This window comes from Hippocampus zosterae, chromosome 1, assembly GCF_025434085.1.
Source record: "Hippocampus zosterae strain Florida chromosome 1, ASM2543408v3, whole genome shotgun sequence".
Classification (NCBI taxonomy): Eukaryota; Metazoa; Chordata; class Actinopteri; order Syngnathiformes; family Syngnathidae; genus Hippocampus; species Hippocampus zosterae.
In genome coordinates this window covers 7,095,839-7,113,584 of record NC_067451.1, presented here as the reverse complement: position 1 = coordinate 7,113,584, position 17,746 = coordinate 7,095,839, and the positions used below count along the sequence as shown (strand labels likewise).

At 39.2% G+C, this 17,746-nt stretch overlaps 2 protein-coding genes and 1 long non-coding RNA gene across 9 annotated transcripts in view; 2 read left to right on the top strand and 1 right to left on the bottom strand.

Moving 5' to 3' along the window:
• Positions 1-1,651: 1,651 nt before the first annotated feature.
• Positions 1,652-9,178, bottom strand: LOC127609341 (cell surface glycoprotein 1-like). Of its 7 annotated transcripts, none has more exons than XM_052079180.1 (7): positions 8,240-9,178; positions 7,227-7,304; positions 6,784-6,855; positions 6,337-6,408; positions 4,092-4,163; positions 3,635-3,712; positions 1,652-1,908 (listed from the first exon to the last, which is right to left on the bottom strand). In XM_052079180.1, the coding sequence occupies exons 1-7, from the start codon at positions 8,249-8,251 to the stop codon at positions 1,855-1,857; spliced, it is 438 nt and encodes a 145-aa protein (XP_051935140.1). In that variant the 5' UTR covers positions 8,252-9,178; the 3' UTR covers positions 1,652-1,854. The 7 variants fall into 7 exon arrangements, 6 of the variants coding, with proteins under 6 accessions (XP_051935140.1, XP_051935158.1, XP_051935149.1 ...); XM_052079198.1 differs by lacking the exon at positions 3,635-3,712 and adding an exon at positions 2,284-2,361; XM_052079189.1 differs by lacking the exons at positions 3,635-3,712; positions 4,092-4,163; positions 6,337-6,408 and adding exons at positions 2,284-2,361; positions 2,741-2,812; positions 3,188-3,259.
• Positions 1,755-6,343, top strand: LOC127609373 (uncharacterized). The gene is made up of 3 exons (XR_007964549.1): positions 1,755-1,896; positions 3,248-3,504; positions 6,207-6,343. It is a non-coding gene; the product is annotated as an uncharacterized LOC127609373 (long non-coding RNA).
• A 2,721-nt stretch (positions 9,179-11,899) lies between the features above and the next one.
• The window catches only part of LOC127596192 (IgGFc-binding protein-like), a 50,740-nt gene continuing 44,893 nt past the window's right edge, over positions 11,900-17,746 (top strand). Inside the window, exons 1-10 of the mRNA XM_052058445.1 lie at positions 11,900-12,045; positions 13,265-13,290; positions 14,158-14,307; positions 14,392-14,660; positions 15,853-15,937; positions 16,012-16,164; positions 16,246-16,410; positions 16,694-16,791; positions 16,870-16,948; positions 17,362-17,463. Coding sequence (XP_051914405.1) covers positions 11,990-12,045; positions 13,265-13,290; positions 14,158-14,307; positions 14,392-14,660; positions 15,853-15,937; positions 16,012-16,164; positions 16,246-16,410; positions 16,694-16,791; positions 16,870-16,948; positions 17,362-17,463 — 1,183 coding nt within the window. The 5' untranslated portion in view covers positions 11,900-11,989. The remainder of the gene's footprint in view (positions 12,046-13,264; positions 13,291-14,157; positions 14,308-14,391; positions 14,661-15,852; positions 15,938-16,011; positions 16,165-16,245; positions 16,411-16,693; positions 16,792-16,869; positions 16,949-17,361; positions 17,464-17,746) is intronic.

The window sequence follows — 17,746 nt, the reverse complement described above, 5'->3', positions numbered from 1 at the left end:
TCAGACTGTGAATGAAATGAATGAAAACAGCGAGAAAACGGGGCAAAATAGCAAGGTAAAAAGGCAATACCTGTACATCAGGGGTGCCCAAACTTTTCGGATCGAAGATCAACTTTTCGATCAACTAACCTCACGGGATCTACCCTTACCGACGTGTGCGCGCGCACACACACACACACACACACACACACACACACACACACATACGTGTTTTGGTGCATTTTCAGGACGTCCGTTTGTTCACCCGACATATGGGTACATGCCTTTCCCGTGGTCCTACAGGCTCCAAAAAAATATGGTAACCATGAAAAAAAATCAGGAAGACAGCCATCTACTCAGATTTTGGCTAGGACGTAATTTTTTTTTGATTTATGACAAAACTACTACATATGAGGACATTGACAGGTTTTTGTGTATTATGGAGACAGTCACCTCAAACACACTACCATTTCATGTTTTTGTGAATTTTGAGCCCCCTGGATACACATCATTTTCAAGTATATATGACTTATGAAGACCAGCTAAGAGTAAAGTGTGTATTTTTAAATTGACTCATGTTACATACCAACAGTATATGTTAGGCACATGTGTCCAATTGTCATGCTCAGGCATGGGGAGAACTCTACAAAGGAAGGATGCCCAGATTCAAACATTCAAATATCAATTGCTGAACTGTGAGGCGAATGTGCCAAACAGTCGTTATACCCGTCATCCCTCAAATATTCACATTAATAATACAAGATGGTAAAATAAGCTGTGAAGAAGAAGAGACGGTTAAATATGTGGTCAGTCCACTTTCTTATTTTTTAATTGCTGACAATATGAAATTATGAACACAGAAAACATGCCACCTCCTCTCCATGACACAAAGCACTGCAATAGATGAGGGTTGTTTGAACTGAAGAAGATTATGTCAAAATGTGAATACTGCGATGAAGAATTTTTAATGAATCTGGCCATATATTGTGCCATGTGTGTAGCAACTTCTTTAGCTACCGTTAGACAAAAGCAACTTTTCAAAAAGTATTGAAATTCTTGAAATAGGATGAATTCAAATGTTTTAGGGTTTTTCCAAAATATCACCTCAAACCTAATAAGCCTATCTTTTGTGAGAAGTTTGTATATCGTACGTACGTTTATATACAGCAGGAGTGTCCAAGGTCGGTCCTCAAGGGCCGCTGTCTTTTTGTTTTCCAGCTCTCCCAGGATGTTCTAATGCTGCATCAGAGCTGACTGATGAACTGATCATCTGAAACAGGTGTGATGCAGCCGGGAGAGCTGGAAAACAGGCACGACAGTGGCTCTCCAGGCCCAGATCGGAGCATGCCTGATATACAGTATAATTTACATGTTCATACATCTTCAAGGATTTTCCAAATTGCTCTTGAAGATCATGAAACAACAAACGTGAAACACAGTATCCAACAACAAATATGAAATCCATAATTGACCATCCCACCCTAAATGCACCATTGCTATTGCTTTAGTTAACTTGAACTGAAATGTACCCAGACGTGCTCGCATTTCAATGGACTAGCCATTCATTTCCCTTTTTAATGCAGTTATATCCTGTTGTGGATGTAGTTTTTGATGGACACCCAGCCTCTGTCGTTCAGAGCTGCTGGCTCTGCGTGGAGACAGGACTCACAGCTCGTTTTACCTGAAACTTTATGGCTTGTTATGAAATCAAACATATGTCGCTCAACAGCCTTCACTTCATAATCTGTCCACGTGCGTCTCTTATTCCCACCTGTAAAAGAAGGCATTATTTATTAAAAATGGAAAAATAAAATAATCAAAATAAGATATTCCAGGAAATAATGAGAATTTTGAAAATTTGAGAATTTTGAGAATTTATCTCTCATTCCATTCATGGTCTCCAGAGGGTTCAGTCAGGTCACTTGGTGTCTGGAACATAACATTACGGTGTCAAAATATTCAGCATTCTTCATTCTGACCAGTTAAAAAATGAATAAACATTAATTATCATTGAACATTGCTCACGGGAGAGTTTGGGATGAATATACCACACTATAGAAAGTTAACACTGTTCAGTTCTGTGGAACAGCAATATGGGGACATTCGAACACAGGCTCTCCAGAGTTAGGTTAAGACAAAAGTCATGTCACCTGAAACACACTCAGGTTTTTCAGGTCTGAAGAAATATGAGGACATGACGACTGAAATCATGGAGAGTCCATGTTTCTGATTTATAACTTCTCCTGTGTTTGTCAAAGAAAGCTGAAAACTCAAACCTAGTATATAATGATAAGACGTAGTAACCTGTTGTAAGGAAGAAGTGGATCTTCCACTCCTTTCTTGATCTTCAAAAGGTTTCATCAGGATCGGAACACTTGGTGTCTGCAACATAGCAACAGTGCAGTGTCAGAAATATTCAAATTTATTCATCCTGATTAGTTAATAAATGAATAAACATTGTTATTCATTGAACATCGCTCACAGGAGGGTTTGGGATTAATATAAGACACTATAGAAAGTTAACACTGTTCAGCTCTGTGTAACAGCAATATGGGGACATTCGAACACAGGCTCTCCAGAGTTAAGTCCAGACAAAAATCATATCACCTGAAACACACTCCGGTTTTTCAGGTCCAAAGAAATATGAGGACATGACGACTGAAATCATGGAGAGTCCATGTTTCTGATTTATAACTTCTCCTGTGTTTGTCAAAGAAAGCTGAAAACTCAAACCTAGTATATCATGACAAGAAGTAGTAACCTGTTGTAAGGATGAAGTGTATCTATCATTCCATTCATGGTCTCCAGAGGGTTCAGTCAGGTCACTTGGTGTCTGCAACATAACATTACGGTGTCAAAATATTCAGCATTCTTCATTTTGACCAGTTAAGAAATGAATAAATATTAATTATCATTGAACATTGCTCACGGGAGAGTTCGGGATGAATATACCACACTATAGAAAGTTAACACTGTTCAGTTCTGTGGAACAGCAATATGGGGACATTCGAACACAGGCTCTCCAGAGTTAGGTTAAGACAAAAGTCATGTCACCTGAAACACACTCAGGTTTTTCAGGTCTGAAGAAATATGAGGACATGACGACTGAAATTATGGAGAGTCTATGTTTCTGACTTATAACTTCTCCTGTGTTTGTCAAAGAAAGCTGAAAACTCAAACCTAGTATATCATGATAAGAAGTAGTAACCTGTTGTAAGAATGAAGTGGATCTCTCATTCCATTCATGGTCTCCAGAGGGTTCAGTCAGGTCACTTGGTGTCTGGAACATAACATTACGGTGTCAAAATATTCAGCATTCTTCATTCTGACCAGTTAAGAAATGAATAAACATTAATTATCATTGAACATTGCTCACGGGAGAGTTTGGGATGAATATACCACACTATAGAAAGTTAACACTGTTCAGTTCTGTGGAACAGCAATATGGGGACATTCAAACACAGGCTCTCCAGAGTTAGGTTAAGACAAAAGTCATGTCACCTGAAACACACTCAGGTTTTTCAGGTCTGAAGAAATATGAGGACATGACGACTGAAATCATGGAGAGTCCATGTTTCTGATTTATAACTTCTCCTGTGTTTGTCAAAGAAAGCTGAAAACTCAAACCTAGTATATCATGATAAGAAGTAGTAACCTGTTGTAAGGAAGAAGTGGATCTTCCACTCCTTTCTTGATCTTCAAAAGGTTTCATCAGGATCGGAACACTTGGTGTCTGCAACATAGCAACAGTGCAGTGTCAGAAATATTCAAATTTATTCATCCTGATTAGTTAATAAATGAATAAACATTGTTATTCATTGAACATCGCTCACAGGAGGGTTTGGGATTAATATAAGACACTATAGAAAGTTAACACTGTTCAGCTCTGTGTAACAGCAATATGGGGACATTCGAACACAGGCTCTCCAGAGTTAAGTCCAGACAAAAATCATATCACCTGAAACACACTCCGGTTTTTCAGGTCTAAAGAAATATGAGGACATGACGACTGAAATCATGGAGAGTCCATGTTTCTGATTTATAACTTCTTCTGTGTTTGTCAAAGAAAGCTGAAAACTCAAACCAAGTATATCATGACAAGAAGTAGTAACCTGTTGTAAGGATGAAGTGTATCTATCATTCCATTCATGGTCTCCAGAGGGTTCAGTCAGGTCACTTGGTGTCTGCAACATAACATTACGGTGTCAAAATATTCAGCATTCTTCATTTTGACCAGTTAAGAAATGAATAAATATTAATTATCATTGAACATTGCTCACAGGAGAGTTTGGGATGAATATACCACACTATAGAAAGTTAACACTGTTCAGTTCTGTGGAACAGCAATATGGGGACATTCGAACACAGGCTCTCCAGAGTTAGGTTAAGACAAAAGTCATGTCACCTGAAACACACTCAGGGTTTTCAGGTCTGAAGAAATATGAGGACATGACGACTGAAATCATGGAGAGTCTATGTTTCTGACTTATAACTTCTCCTGTGTTTGTCAAAGAGAGCTGAAAACTCAAACCTAGTATATCATGTTAAGAAGTAGTAACCTGTTGTAAGAATGAAGTGGATCTCTCACTCCATTCATTGTCTCCAGAGGATTCAGTCAGGTCACTTGGTGTCTGCAACATAACATCACAGTGTCAAAATATTCAGCATTCTTCATTCTGACCAGTTAAGAAATGAATAAATATTAATTATCATTGAACATTGCTCACGGGAGAGTTTGGGATGAATATACCACACTATAGAAAGTTAACACTGTTCAGTTCTGTGGAACAGCAATATGGGGACATTCGAACACAGGCTCTCCAGAGTTAGGTTAAGACAAAAGTCATGTCACCTGAAACACACTCAGGTTTTTCAGGTCTGAAGAAATATGAGGACATGACGACTGAAATCATGGAGAGTCTATGTTTCTGACTTATAACTTCTCCTGTGTTTGTCAAAGAAAGCTGAAAACTCAAACCTAGTATATCATGATAAGAAGTAGTAACCTGTTGTAAGAATGAAGTGGATCTCTCATTCCATTCATGGTCTCCAGATGGTTCAGTCAGGTCACTTGGTGTCTGCAACATAACATTACGGTGTCAACATATTCAGCATTCTTCATTCTGACCAGTTAAGAAATGAATAAATATTAATTATCATTGAACATTGCTCACGGGAGAGTTTGGGATGAATATACCACACTATAGAAAGTTAACACTGTTCAGTTCTGTGGAACAGCAATATGGGGACATTCGAACACAGGCTCTCCAGAGTTAGGCTAAGACAAAAGTCATGTCACCTGAAACACACTCAGGTTTTTCAGGTCTCAAGAAATATGAGGACATGACGACTGAAATCATGGAGAGTCCATGTTTCTGATTTATAACTTCTCCTGTGTTTGTCAAAGAAAGCTGAAAACTCAAACCTAGTATATCATGATAAGAAGTAGTAACCTGTTGTAAGGATGAAGTGGATCTCTCACTCCATTCTTGTTCTCCAGAGGGTTCAGTCAGGTCACTTGGTGTCTGCAACATAACATTACGGTGTCAAAATACTCCGCATTTTTCATTTTGACCAGTTAAGAAATGAATAAATATTAATTATCATTGAACATTGCTCACGGGAGAGTTTGGGATGAATATACCACACTATAGAAAGTTAACACTGTTCAGTTCTGTAGTACAGCAATATGGGGACATTCAAACACAGGCTCTCCAGATGTTAGGTTAAGGCAAAAGTCATGTCACCTGAAACACACTCGGGTTTTTCAGGTCTAAAGAAATATGAGGACATGACGACTGAAATCAAGGAGAGTCCATGTTTCTGATTTATAACTTCTCCTGTGTTTGTCAAAGAACATTGAAAATTCAAACCTAGTATATCATGATAAGAAGTAGTAACCTGTTGTAAGGATGAAGTGGATCTCTCACTCCATTCTTGGTTTCCAGAGGGTTCAGTCAGGTACCTGTCACTTGATGTCTGCAACATAACAACATTACGGTGTCAAAAGTTTCAGCATTCTTCATTCTGACCAGTTAAGAAATGAATAAATATTAATTATCATTGAACATTGCTCACAGGAGAGTTTGGGAATAATGTACCACACTATAGAAAGTTAACACTGTTCTTCTCTGTGGAACAGCAATATGGGGACATTTAGACACAGCCTCTCCAGAGTTAGGTTAAGACAAAAGTCATGACACCTGAAACACACTCAGGTTTTTCAGGTCTAAAGAAATATGAGGACATGACGACTGAAATCATGGAGAGTCCATGTTTCTGATTTATAACTTCTCCTGTGTTTGTCAAAGAAAGCTGAAAATTCAAACCTAGTATATCATGATAAGAAGTAGTAACCTGTTGTAAGAATGAAGTGGATCTCTCATTCCATTCATGGTCTCCAGAGGGTTCAGTCAGGTCACTTGGTGTCTGGAACATAACATTACGGTGTCAGAATATTCAGCATTCTTCATTCTGACCAGTTAAGAAATGAATAAACATTAATTATCATTGAACATTGCTCACGGGAGAGTTTGGGATGAATATACCACACTATAGAAAGTTAACACTGTTCAGTTCTGTGGAACAGCAATATGGGGACATTCGAACACAGGCTCTCCAGAGTTAGGTTAAGACAAAAGTCATGTCACCTGAAACACACTCAGGTTTTTCAGGTCTCAAGAAATATGAGGACATGACGACTGAAATCATGGAGAGTCTATGTTTCTGACTTATAACTTCTCCTGTGTTTGTCAAAGAAAGCTGAAAACTCAAACCTAGTATATCATGATAAGAAGTAGTAACCTGTTGTAAGAATGAAGTGGATATCTCACTCCATTCATGGTCTCCAGAGGGTTCAGTCAGGTCACTTGGTGTCTGCAACATAACATTACGGTGTCAAAATATTCAGCATTCTTCATTCTGACCATTTAAGAAATGAATAAACATTAATTATCATTGAACATTGCTCACGGGAGAGTTTGGGATGAATATACCACACTATAGAAAGTTAACACTGTTCAGTTCTGTGGTACAGCAATATGGGGACATTCGAACGCAGGCTCACCAGATGTTAGGTTAAGGCAAAAGTCATGTCACCTGAAACACACTCGGGTTTTTCAGGTCTAAAGAAATATGAGGAAATGACGACTGAAATCATGGAGAGTCCTCTGATTTATAACTTCTCCTGTGTTTGTCAAAGAAAGCTGAAAACTCAAACCTAGTATATCATGATAAGAAGTAGTAACCTGTTGTAAGGATGAAGTGGATCTCTCACTCCCTTCTTGGTCTCCAGAAGGTTCAGTCAAGATCCCGTCACTTGGTGTCTGCAACATAACACCATTACGGTGCCATTACGGGACATTCGAACACAGGCTCTCCAGTGTTAGGTCCAGACAAAAGTCATTTCACCTGATCACACTCAGGTTTTTCAGCAACATTACAGTATCAGAAATATTCTAAAAAGTATTCTACAGTAACTGGGAAGTATGAGGGCATGACTGAAATCATGAAAATCAACATTATAGCAACCATAGAGTGTCAGAAATATGTCGTAGTTACATGACTTTTGAATAAATTAAACTTCATACACAGCACAAGCCGGCTCTTTATGGTAGTTACCACTGTACAGCTCTTATAGCTAACAATTTCAGGACAACAGACATGACTGAGTTCAAATAATAAAGACAACACCCGAAACATACTCTTTCAGACTAAAACAATGTAATGACTGAAAAATAATTCCGGTGACCATTCGTTGTTTTCAACTAAGTAGAGACTTTTGATGGGCAGTACAAATTGCTGATAAAAATGTGGATTTGTCAAACAGCTACCACAGCCTTCTTCAATCAGGTGAAATAAGCATTATGAAGGAAGTTTAAAGGCATCTAATTTTCCTCGACTATTACGGCTGTATGCGTTTTTATGAATTGTGATATTTGGTGAAGCACAATATTTTAACAGAAGCCGAATAATTTCTATTTCTATTTTTTCATTCCAAGATATTCCTAGTTCTACATGGCAATACAATATTCTCAATAATTGAATGATAATGGCTGCTAAACATTTTCTTCAAAAGTACTTCAATTATTTTTGCTCCAATATGATCAATGGCATAAAAAATATGCTGTTTATTGTGACAGTTTTGGGGTAAATACAATGTACGAATAAAATCTGTCACTGTGACAGGCTTTGGTTGCAGCTCTTGTCATATGCTTGCGGTAGCCATAAGAATTAGATAGCAGGTAGATTGATAGCATACCTTTATAATCATTGATCCACTGGGCTTTCAAACAAGGCTTGTTGACTCCAGATAAAAGGAGCAGCCTCAGATTCAGGGCTCAGTCTGGTTCTTCTTTGTGACATTATCACCACCAGTAAACATCTACAATGGAAAGTGAGAAGAAGTCAGCCAGACAAGCAAGCACAATATTATGGCAGCACTTATTTTGGCTCAAAAAGTACTGAGCCAAAGGAATATTATTTTCTTCCTCAAAAATACAAAAATTCATTTCATCAAACATTTGCTGGTCAGACTAATAGATTCGGGCAAACCATTTGTCAGGCAGATAACAATGTAAAATTAAAATAGAGTAACACAATATTGTCTTGACCAAATGTACCAACAAAGCTGAATTCTGCTATAATTTCATTGCAAACGTTTGTTTGTTTTTTTCATTGAAACGGTGTACAATTGAATCAGCACAAGAATAAACAGTGTAAATACACCGGGCTTAGCGTAAATGCTAGAAGTGCCTGGCCCGCTTTCATTAGGCTACCTGTACTAACTAATTTAAATTAACTGCAATCGAATAAAACAAATACTGCACTGAAATAAACATATGGTACCAAAACCAAGTTCCACAGACTGGGTTGTTAAAGATTTAGAAAAGTTTTCCAGAACCTTGCCTGCAGGACATGTCCACATTACTTTTACTGGAAGCTTATTAGCATGCTAACGATCGAGCTAGCTAGCTAGCTAGCTGTCTTATTGAATGATATTACCTTTGGTGGGCACTGTTAAACACGGTTATATTGAACAACTTCTATGTTACGGTAAGATAAATGAAAAGGAATTGCTTACCCGATGGTCATCCACGCGTGGTCGTGTTTGAGAGTAGGATTGTCTGGCTGCTTCACGTGTTGGATTTTGTGTGACTGCTAATTGATGTGACTTATCAGGACGAGGGCGGGGAAAATGTGTGAGTCAGTCCGAAAAAGATGACATTTGAGGTCCTGCACAATGACGTCACTGAAAGTGTGTTAAAAGTGTGTTAAGTACCGAAGTTGGCCACTAGTTTTCCAAATGAAAAGTGAGTCGAAAGTTACAGTAAACACACTTAAACACACAATTTCTGAAAATTGTGCTCTTTCAGGACATCACTTATTTTTGGTGTGGGAGTATCCTCGTGAGCTCTAGAGTAGTGTAGACTGCGTGGAAATATGAGGACGCGAAAAATGTCCTCATTTTTCCACAGGTCCTCATTGTGAAGGTGTGTTATCATAAAATTGTCCTGAGATGTCATGAATACAAAGGCACACACACACACACACACACACACACACACACACACACACACACACACACACACACACGCGCCATGATGAGAAACAGCCTGAAACTAAGGCATGTGACGCACTTCTGCAGCCTGTTAACTATCGTAGCTCACAAGTACCATTTTAAAGTGCTTCCCTGGACCCTCCTAGATTCCTATTCTTTGCCCGTGCCCTCGGTGAATTGTACACAAAGCAAACTCTGAATGAGAAGAATGACGATAAAATATAGAGCGCAACAGCTCTGATTACAAGCTGCAATCGCAGACTGCTGAGCACTAACAACTTCCGGTAACGTAACCAGGCGCGACCGTAAATTCAACATTTACCTGCTTTATTAAATTTTTAAAATATTTATTTTGTGAAAATGAGACTGATAGGATGATTAGGGTGAAGCGTACATGAACACAAAAAAATATGTTACGAACATGTACAAAGACACACAAATGGTTGTTTGTTTTTTTTCTCCTCGACACTCTTCAGATCTACTTGGGACCTGTCTTAGATCTACCGGTAGATCAGGATCTACCTAATGGGCACCCCTGCTGTACATGAAGTTATGGTTACAAAGGAAAATATGCGAGGAAGTGAATCCGCAATAAGCAAACTGTAATATAAGAGCAAACACTGTATTCCTAAGTTTCAGCAATTCTCATTCGAAAAATACTAGTTTTTCCATTTACTTATACATTTCACATTTAATAAATGTGGAAACAATGTGGCGGCCCGGTGCTGACGTGGTTAGTGCGTTGACCTCATAGCGCAGAGGTCGTGGGTTCGATCCCGGCTCCGGCCTTCTTGTGCGGAGTTTTCATGTTCTCTCTGTGCCTGTGTGGGTTTTCTCCGGGTACTCCGGTTTCCTCCCACATTCCGAAAACATACATGACAGGTTGATCGAACACTCAAACTTGTCCCTAGGTATGAACACGAATGGTTGTTCGTCTCTGTGTAGCCTGCGATTGGCTGGCTACCGGTTCAGGGTGTCCCCCGCCTACTGCCCGAAGACAGCTGGGATAGGCTCCAGCAACCCCCGCGACTCTTGTGACGATAAATTGGATCGGAAAATGGATGGATGGAAATAATGTACATTTCAGTACATCTCTTGAGCATCGACCCATAATTTCTACATAAATTACATTTTCTACAAAGTCATATCCTTCTTCTTATCCTCATTACCGTAATTGCATGGGATTCGTGTAGCACTATTGCAGTATTTTGGTGGAGTTTTGTCTGATTCATGTTTACGATAACGTTATCACTTAATGCTGGAAGTCCATTCAACGTTAATGAAGGCCCTTTCACTGCAAGAAAATGTGTGGAATGACCCTTTGAGTCACTCCCTTGGAGAAACATAATGTTACCGTTTTTATTGTTTTAACTGGCAATACATTGGGACAGCACTTGAAGGAAGTGTGTGCGTGTGTTTGTATGTGTGTGGGCGGGGCGGGGTTGATTGTTGGGAACAGCTCAGTGACTGGCAATTTTAAGGAGCGAAGTCTCAAAGATCAAAAGTAAAAGAAAATAACATCCCTTTCTTGTGTAAGATAAATACAAACTTGCAATACACCTAGACACAAACACACGCACCCTACATTCAGACTACATGCAAGTAATCTTTTGTCCCCATTCTTGATTAATAGCTAAGTCGATAAAGATTAAAAGCTTGTCCAACTTTGATTGGAACAAAAAGCCTGATACGAATTGCGATGTTTTGTTTTTTTTCCTTTCCCCAAAAGCAACACAAAACTTTAGTTCTGTGAGCATTTTAGAGTGAACTAGAAACTCTAACTTAAAACTTGAAAAAACTTTTTAAAAAGTTATATGATACTATATCATGAATGTTCTCTGCCCCATAAAAGTAAAACTTGCCTGGGAAAAAAAAGCCACATTTTTTCAAAAATGTTTTGCCCAAGTTGCAAATATCCAAGTATTTAGCTTTTTCGTTACCTTTTATAAAAACAAGTTATAAGACATGTTTTTTTCTGGCAAATTTTGATTTCAATGAGAAATTACACAACACCAGGGTTGCTATATAACAAATCCTGAGACATTTTCGGTAAAACTGGTTGAATTCGGAATTGTACAACACGAGGGCTGCTTTAGCAACACGGTACAAGGCACATTTTTACACATTTACTCTCATTATTGAATGAGACAATATTCACTAATCCGCGTTATGCTCGGAGAAGAAGTTGGTATTTTATAAGGTAATTTCTGACGGGCATCCACACCCACTGTGTGAAGTGCTTAGAGTCCAAAAAGCAGACACACACGTACAAAGAAAGGTCACACCCTGTCCATATCAAGCACTGTTACTTATTTACACATTTTGCAACAATCACAGTATACAGTACAGTTTCCACCCAATAGCCATTCACGGCGTAAGTACAGTACTGTGTGGGGCTATATATGAGGTGCCCTACTGTGTCCTCATCCCTGTCTAACTGCACAGTTAGCCATGGATGCAATGCACTTTCTTATTTTGCTCTTATGGATGTGTGCACTGCAGCAAAGGTGAGTCCCAAACTGTGGATGGTTAGATGGAAATAACTTTTAAAGATAAAATCATCTCCGGTGATAAGAAATATTCAAATACATTACAACTATTTTTTTTCTTGAACAAAGATACACCAATGTAGTTCACTTTTATTTGATTTACATTAAATTTACATGAGGTAAGTCATGAATTTATCTTCTCTATTAGTAATCAATCCGAAATATTTTGGGGTTTTTTTCAAGGCATGAGGACTCATTGAATTATAATGACTTTTGTTCCTTATTTTCTTTCAAAATAAGCATGCATTTCCCTTTTATTTCTTTTGCATAATACTTTTCATTAAATTATTTCATCATTATATTCAAAAATTCAAATTTCACCACCCTTAATGTGTTTACATATAGATATATCTACATATATATCTATATATAGATATTTAGATATATATACATACAGTATATCTATATATCTCTATATAGATATATATACAGTATATATAAAATGTGTACAGTATATAGATAAATTATGACAACAGGGTTATATTATAATTATACCTGTTTTAAAAATCATTCCTTGTGTTCTGCTCTGAGATAAATATTAAAATATTATGTAGCTATTTTATTTACATTAATTTCACAAATTTTATTAATGATACACCCACAACCTTTTTTGTAATTATTTTTATTCTTTTACCCGCAAAGTTTTTTTGGGGTTTTTTTTTTTTGCTTTACAAGTTGAGGTGTCGGTATTTTGATAGTCTTACAACCAGTATGAGGCACTAAAACATTTTTATCAAGATGAGCATTCATTGAATTTAAAAAAAACAATCAAACATTTAAATTTGATTTGAAATGGAAAAATGGAAATCAAATATCGCTCACCTAAAATTGTATATTTTTTATATTTATATATATATATATATATATATATATATATATGGTATCTCTCTCTCTCTTTCTCTCTCTCTCTCTCTCTCTCTCTCTCTGTCTCTCTCTCTCTCTCTCTCTCTCTCTATATATATATATATATATATGTATACAGATATTTAATGATCAAAAACACAAAACATATCATGTTCTTGTGTTAAAGTAAAAGTTTACATACATGTTATCTTTTTTATTTTACCTTATCGGGAAGTTAAAAATGTGTTCATTAAATATAGGTGTGTCTCTCGAGTAAATGAGTCATATCTAGGTGTGACATGTCTATTGATTGATCTGTGCCCTTCTCTTTTAGCATCCAGAGCGTGCCAACCTACGATGGTAAGTTATAGAGCACGAGTTTTGTTAGCATCTAGCACGCTAGTGTGACGAACTGTTGCCATCCTCTAATGAGGAACATCAAACTATTTCACTCAAATTATTACAGTTCCACAGGAAAATCTGCAATGTAATAATAATAATAATAATACATTTTATTTATAAGCGCCTTTCAAGACACCCAAGGACACTTTGCAATTAAAAAAAAAAACAAACAAAAAAACAATACGGGTTGAGCAGCGGCACCCAAAACGTGCCAGCGTTCACTCAACCCGAAAGTCAGAAAGAAACCACAAAGGAGGGAGAGGGGGAGAAAAAACCCCCACACTCGTAGAGACACAAACAAAATATTTTAAAACAATTTTCCACCACTTGTACGGTATTTAAGATGATGAAAACACATTTCTTAAAAAAAATAGCTCACTATAAACTGCCGATTTTTGCAATTTTCTCTGGATTTCTGTGACAGACAAAGAGGTGTGTTCTTAAAAAAACAAAGAGATACAGTAAGGGTGTGAATGACCAAAATATAGCGGTAAAGAGTGTACATGTGAGCTCAACTGCAAGAATAGATAATATTGGATGGTAGGCCAAGAACAAAGTATCAGTCGAAGCAAAATTGAGTTTAGACCCTGTGTCAATAGGGTGGAAACAACAGAGGTTGTTTGTCATATGAGGTGGAACTTTACCTAAAAGAGGACAAGCGCTTTAGAAAATGGCTGGATGGAACATCGTTTGTCTCCATGTACTGTACCCTGTGAATTGACTGCCGACCTGTCCGGGTTGGATAGCTGGGATCAGTTTGAGCTCAACCTTGCCCAGAACTGGTCTAGTTTTTTTTTTTTTAATTCCTTTGTTCCGTCTCCCCAGCTTTTGTCCTGGAGTCCTGCAATTTCAACGATGATAACGAGCCATTCTGCAGATTCCTTCAGGACCCGACGGATGAAGGCGACTGGACCCGGCACAAAGGTCCAACCCCAACGCCCGGCACGGGCCCGCCAGGAGATTACCCAGATGGAAGTCAGTGCTGCACCTCACAGGCGGTCAACACTAAAATTATTTGTGGAAAAAAAAATTCCAAAATCAATCCATTTTCTCTCCCAGGTGGATTCTACATCTACCAGGAATGCGACAATGTGGCAAGTGGGCGTAACACTCGTCTGCTGAGCCCCACGTTCTTCTTAACGGCGACGGAGCAGATATGCGTTCAATTCCGATATTACATGTATGGCTTGGACGATTCCAACGTGTTGAGGCTACTGGCGAAGAGGCCAAATAGCGAGGACGAGCTGTGGGTGAAAACTGGTTTCCAGAGTCCATCGTGGCTGAAGGGTGCCGTCACCGTGTCCAATTCCACAAATCAAGCGCTCACTGTGAGTGTTCGCTTTCAAGCAAAGCGCACCCAATACATTGTGGCTTCCGATGCATGGAGAGGATTTGAAATCAGGAGAAAATGTTGATGACTGAGGTGATGATTAAGGGTTGGTCTAAGGGTTGAAATTGGGGTTAAGAGTAGGGTGAGAGTGGGTGTTCGGGCGAAGAGTTTTGGGAGAGGGTTTGGGAGGTTTGGTTTGAGAGGTTTGGGTATAAATTTTGGGATGGGTTCAGGGTTCAGAGTAGGTGTTAAGATTACAGTTGTAAGGCTTTAAAGTAATGTTTAAGGTTACTGCTACATTAAGATTGTATAGGGATTACATTTAGATTTAGAGTTTGGTTAACGGTTAGAGTTAAGTGTGAGGGTTTGGAGGTGGATCAAACCTGAGGTTGAGAGTCGGGTGAGGGAACCAATATTTGGGTTGGCTCTGGGATTGGTGTGGAAGTTGGGTAGTTGAGGTTTCAAATAAAGTTACATCGGAGGGTGAGGCTCCACATTTGAAAACGTGGAGCTGGGATTGGGTTAGGGTAAGGGTGGGGACTAGTTGTTCAGGTTGGAATTCGGGGCAAAGGGTTTGGAATAAGACTAAGTTTTGGTCAAGGGTAAAAGTTGAGGTTTGTGCGACAGATGAGGTTAGGATAAAGAGTAGCATTATGGGTCATGGGGGGCGGAAGAGCTTGACTCTACCATGTATAAAATCCAAGTTAAATTGCTTCTCGTCATTTGCATTATCCAATCCAAAAATCACTGTTAATGACTTAAATATGTTTTCAAATTGTCCATTTGTTCTCCACCCCTGATTTGCTCTGGACTTTGGTGTGGGAAGTGGAAAAGTGTAGACTGTCCAACAATCTAATCAGTGCAGCAACACGTGCAGATAACAGCTCACGCTCAGTTGAATTATTTGCCCTCGTATGGCATCTATAGCCACCATAAAGCAATCACAGCCGTGTTAGCAATTCTGGTTGTCGAGGAAACACTGAGGCTGTGCCAGACCCCAGGCTTGGTAACATTATTTAAACTCTCACATCCACGGTCTGCAGTGTTTCGAAGTAACGCATGGCATATACCTTCTTGTACAAGTAGATTTTTAAGGTATCTGTACTTTACTTAAAAGACTTTTTACTTTGACTCCCTACATTTTTGATGCGTTAACCTTGCCGAAACCTGACCAACTTGTGGTTCTCTAGATTGTCTTTGAGGCTCAGCGGGGCTTAACCGCTTCCTGCGATTCGGCACTCGACAACATCATCATTAGTGAAGGAGCATGTCCCAGTAAGTCAACTCATGGTGTTACCTCAATAGTTTGCCAACAACAATGTATGTGAAGGCAAATGTTTGGTCCACAGCTTGCATTTCTGGCTGTGACTTTGACACTTTGGATGACCTCTGCGGGTGGACTTTATTTACACCTGACAACAGCATATTTGGCTTTGAGCAATGGACTGGCCCAACTGAAACTGAAGGGACAGGACCTGATGATGACTTCTCCACGCCGGGATGTAAGTAGCCGGAGCGGGCGAGATTGCCATATCATCAGGGTATGCAGCCAAGCAACTCATTACTCTTTAACATCCTCTTAGTTGGATCGTACATGCTGATGGATTCTTCCTCTGCTGTGCCTGGACTTGATGGGCAAATCCTAAGTCCTGTGATACACCCTTCCTCTGGGTGCCTGCAGCTTACGTTCCATTATTATTTATATGGCACCAGCCAGACCATGCAGCTCAGTGTCCATCCAATGAAAGGTAAGAGACCTTTTGAATCGCAGTCATGAGCCCCGACAAACTCGCTGGCACCACTCAAAAGTCAAAATGTTTTAGCACCTGACTGATTGACACGATGAAAGACCCGAGTCAGGCACATGTGGTGCGAAAGAGAAAGAGAAGGAGTTGACCTTTTGGGTTTGGAAGTGTGATTTTTCACATATTTTTGCCGATTTCCAGCGGCCAAATTGACATGAGCGCCTCACAATCTGACCGCGGAGGTGAAACTAATCTGGATTTGAATTTGCGTTCTGTACTTAAACAGGAGGAATCCTTGGGCCCGCTCTCTTCACTGTCAGGGGAAACCAGGGTCCTGGCTGGAGACCTGTTAAAGTCCAACACCTCGACACTGATAATTTCCAGGTAAACGGTCGAACAACCGTCTCTGTCTGTGCGCTGTTCTATGGAGCATAAAAATAATCTGTTCACAATGAATTTCAGTTTGTTATTGTGGGGACCTTTGGAGAGACTCCTCAGACCGATATCGCTGTTGATGCCGTGTGTGTCATGGCCTGTCAAGGTAACAAATTGGCTAGATATCCTTTGCGATATTTACAGTAGGTTCCGGTTATCTGTGTAATTGAAAAAGAAAACCATGACATTGGTATAAAAGTTACAGAATGAAAAATGACCATCCCCTGACCTCAATGCTATTGAGAACCTCTGGAGGTTCCTTAAGAGAAAGATCTATCGGGGTGGGCAGCAGATTAAAACACTGTTACCATCACTGTCTTTTTGGTGCTTACATGAGATTTTCCGATATGGGAAGAAGATGAAAGTTTTGAGCAACAATTTTGTCTTTTTGCAAAGGAAATTTTAATGTTGGTGAATTGTCTTGGATTGTTATGTGCCTATTCTTGAAATGAGTTGGTTCAAATCACCATGTCAAGCAGTCGATCCTCACTGACAGTACTCAAACTCTTTCATTGAAAGGTGAACTAACAACGCCCATGCCATCAGTGTCGACTCCAACACCAACCAATGGAACAACAACACCGAAACCCACGACTCCAAGACCAACTACGGCAAACCCAAGTATGGCATATTTTGTTTTGGGGCCCGTGCTGTCCCTGTAGTTGTCTGTGGGATACTTTACATACACCAGGGGAATGTCCAAATATTTTCCTCTAAGGCCTGCATACTGAAAAATAAAAGTATACAAGGGCCGGTTGTGGCAAACAATTGTTTGAGTTCATGTACACTTGGCCAGACGAACGTTGGACACTCCTGTCATTCACAATTGGGAGGGGGTCCTTCATTGGACCACACAGGAGTCACCTTCCACCTCGCCAAGTCATTCCTTTTGGTTTTTGCTGCA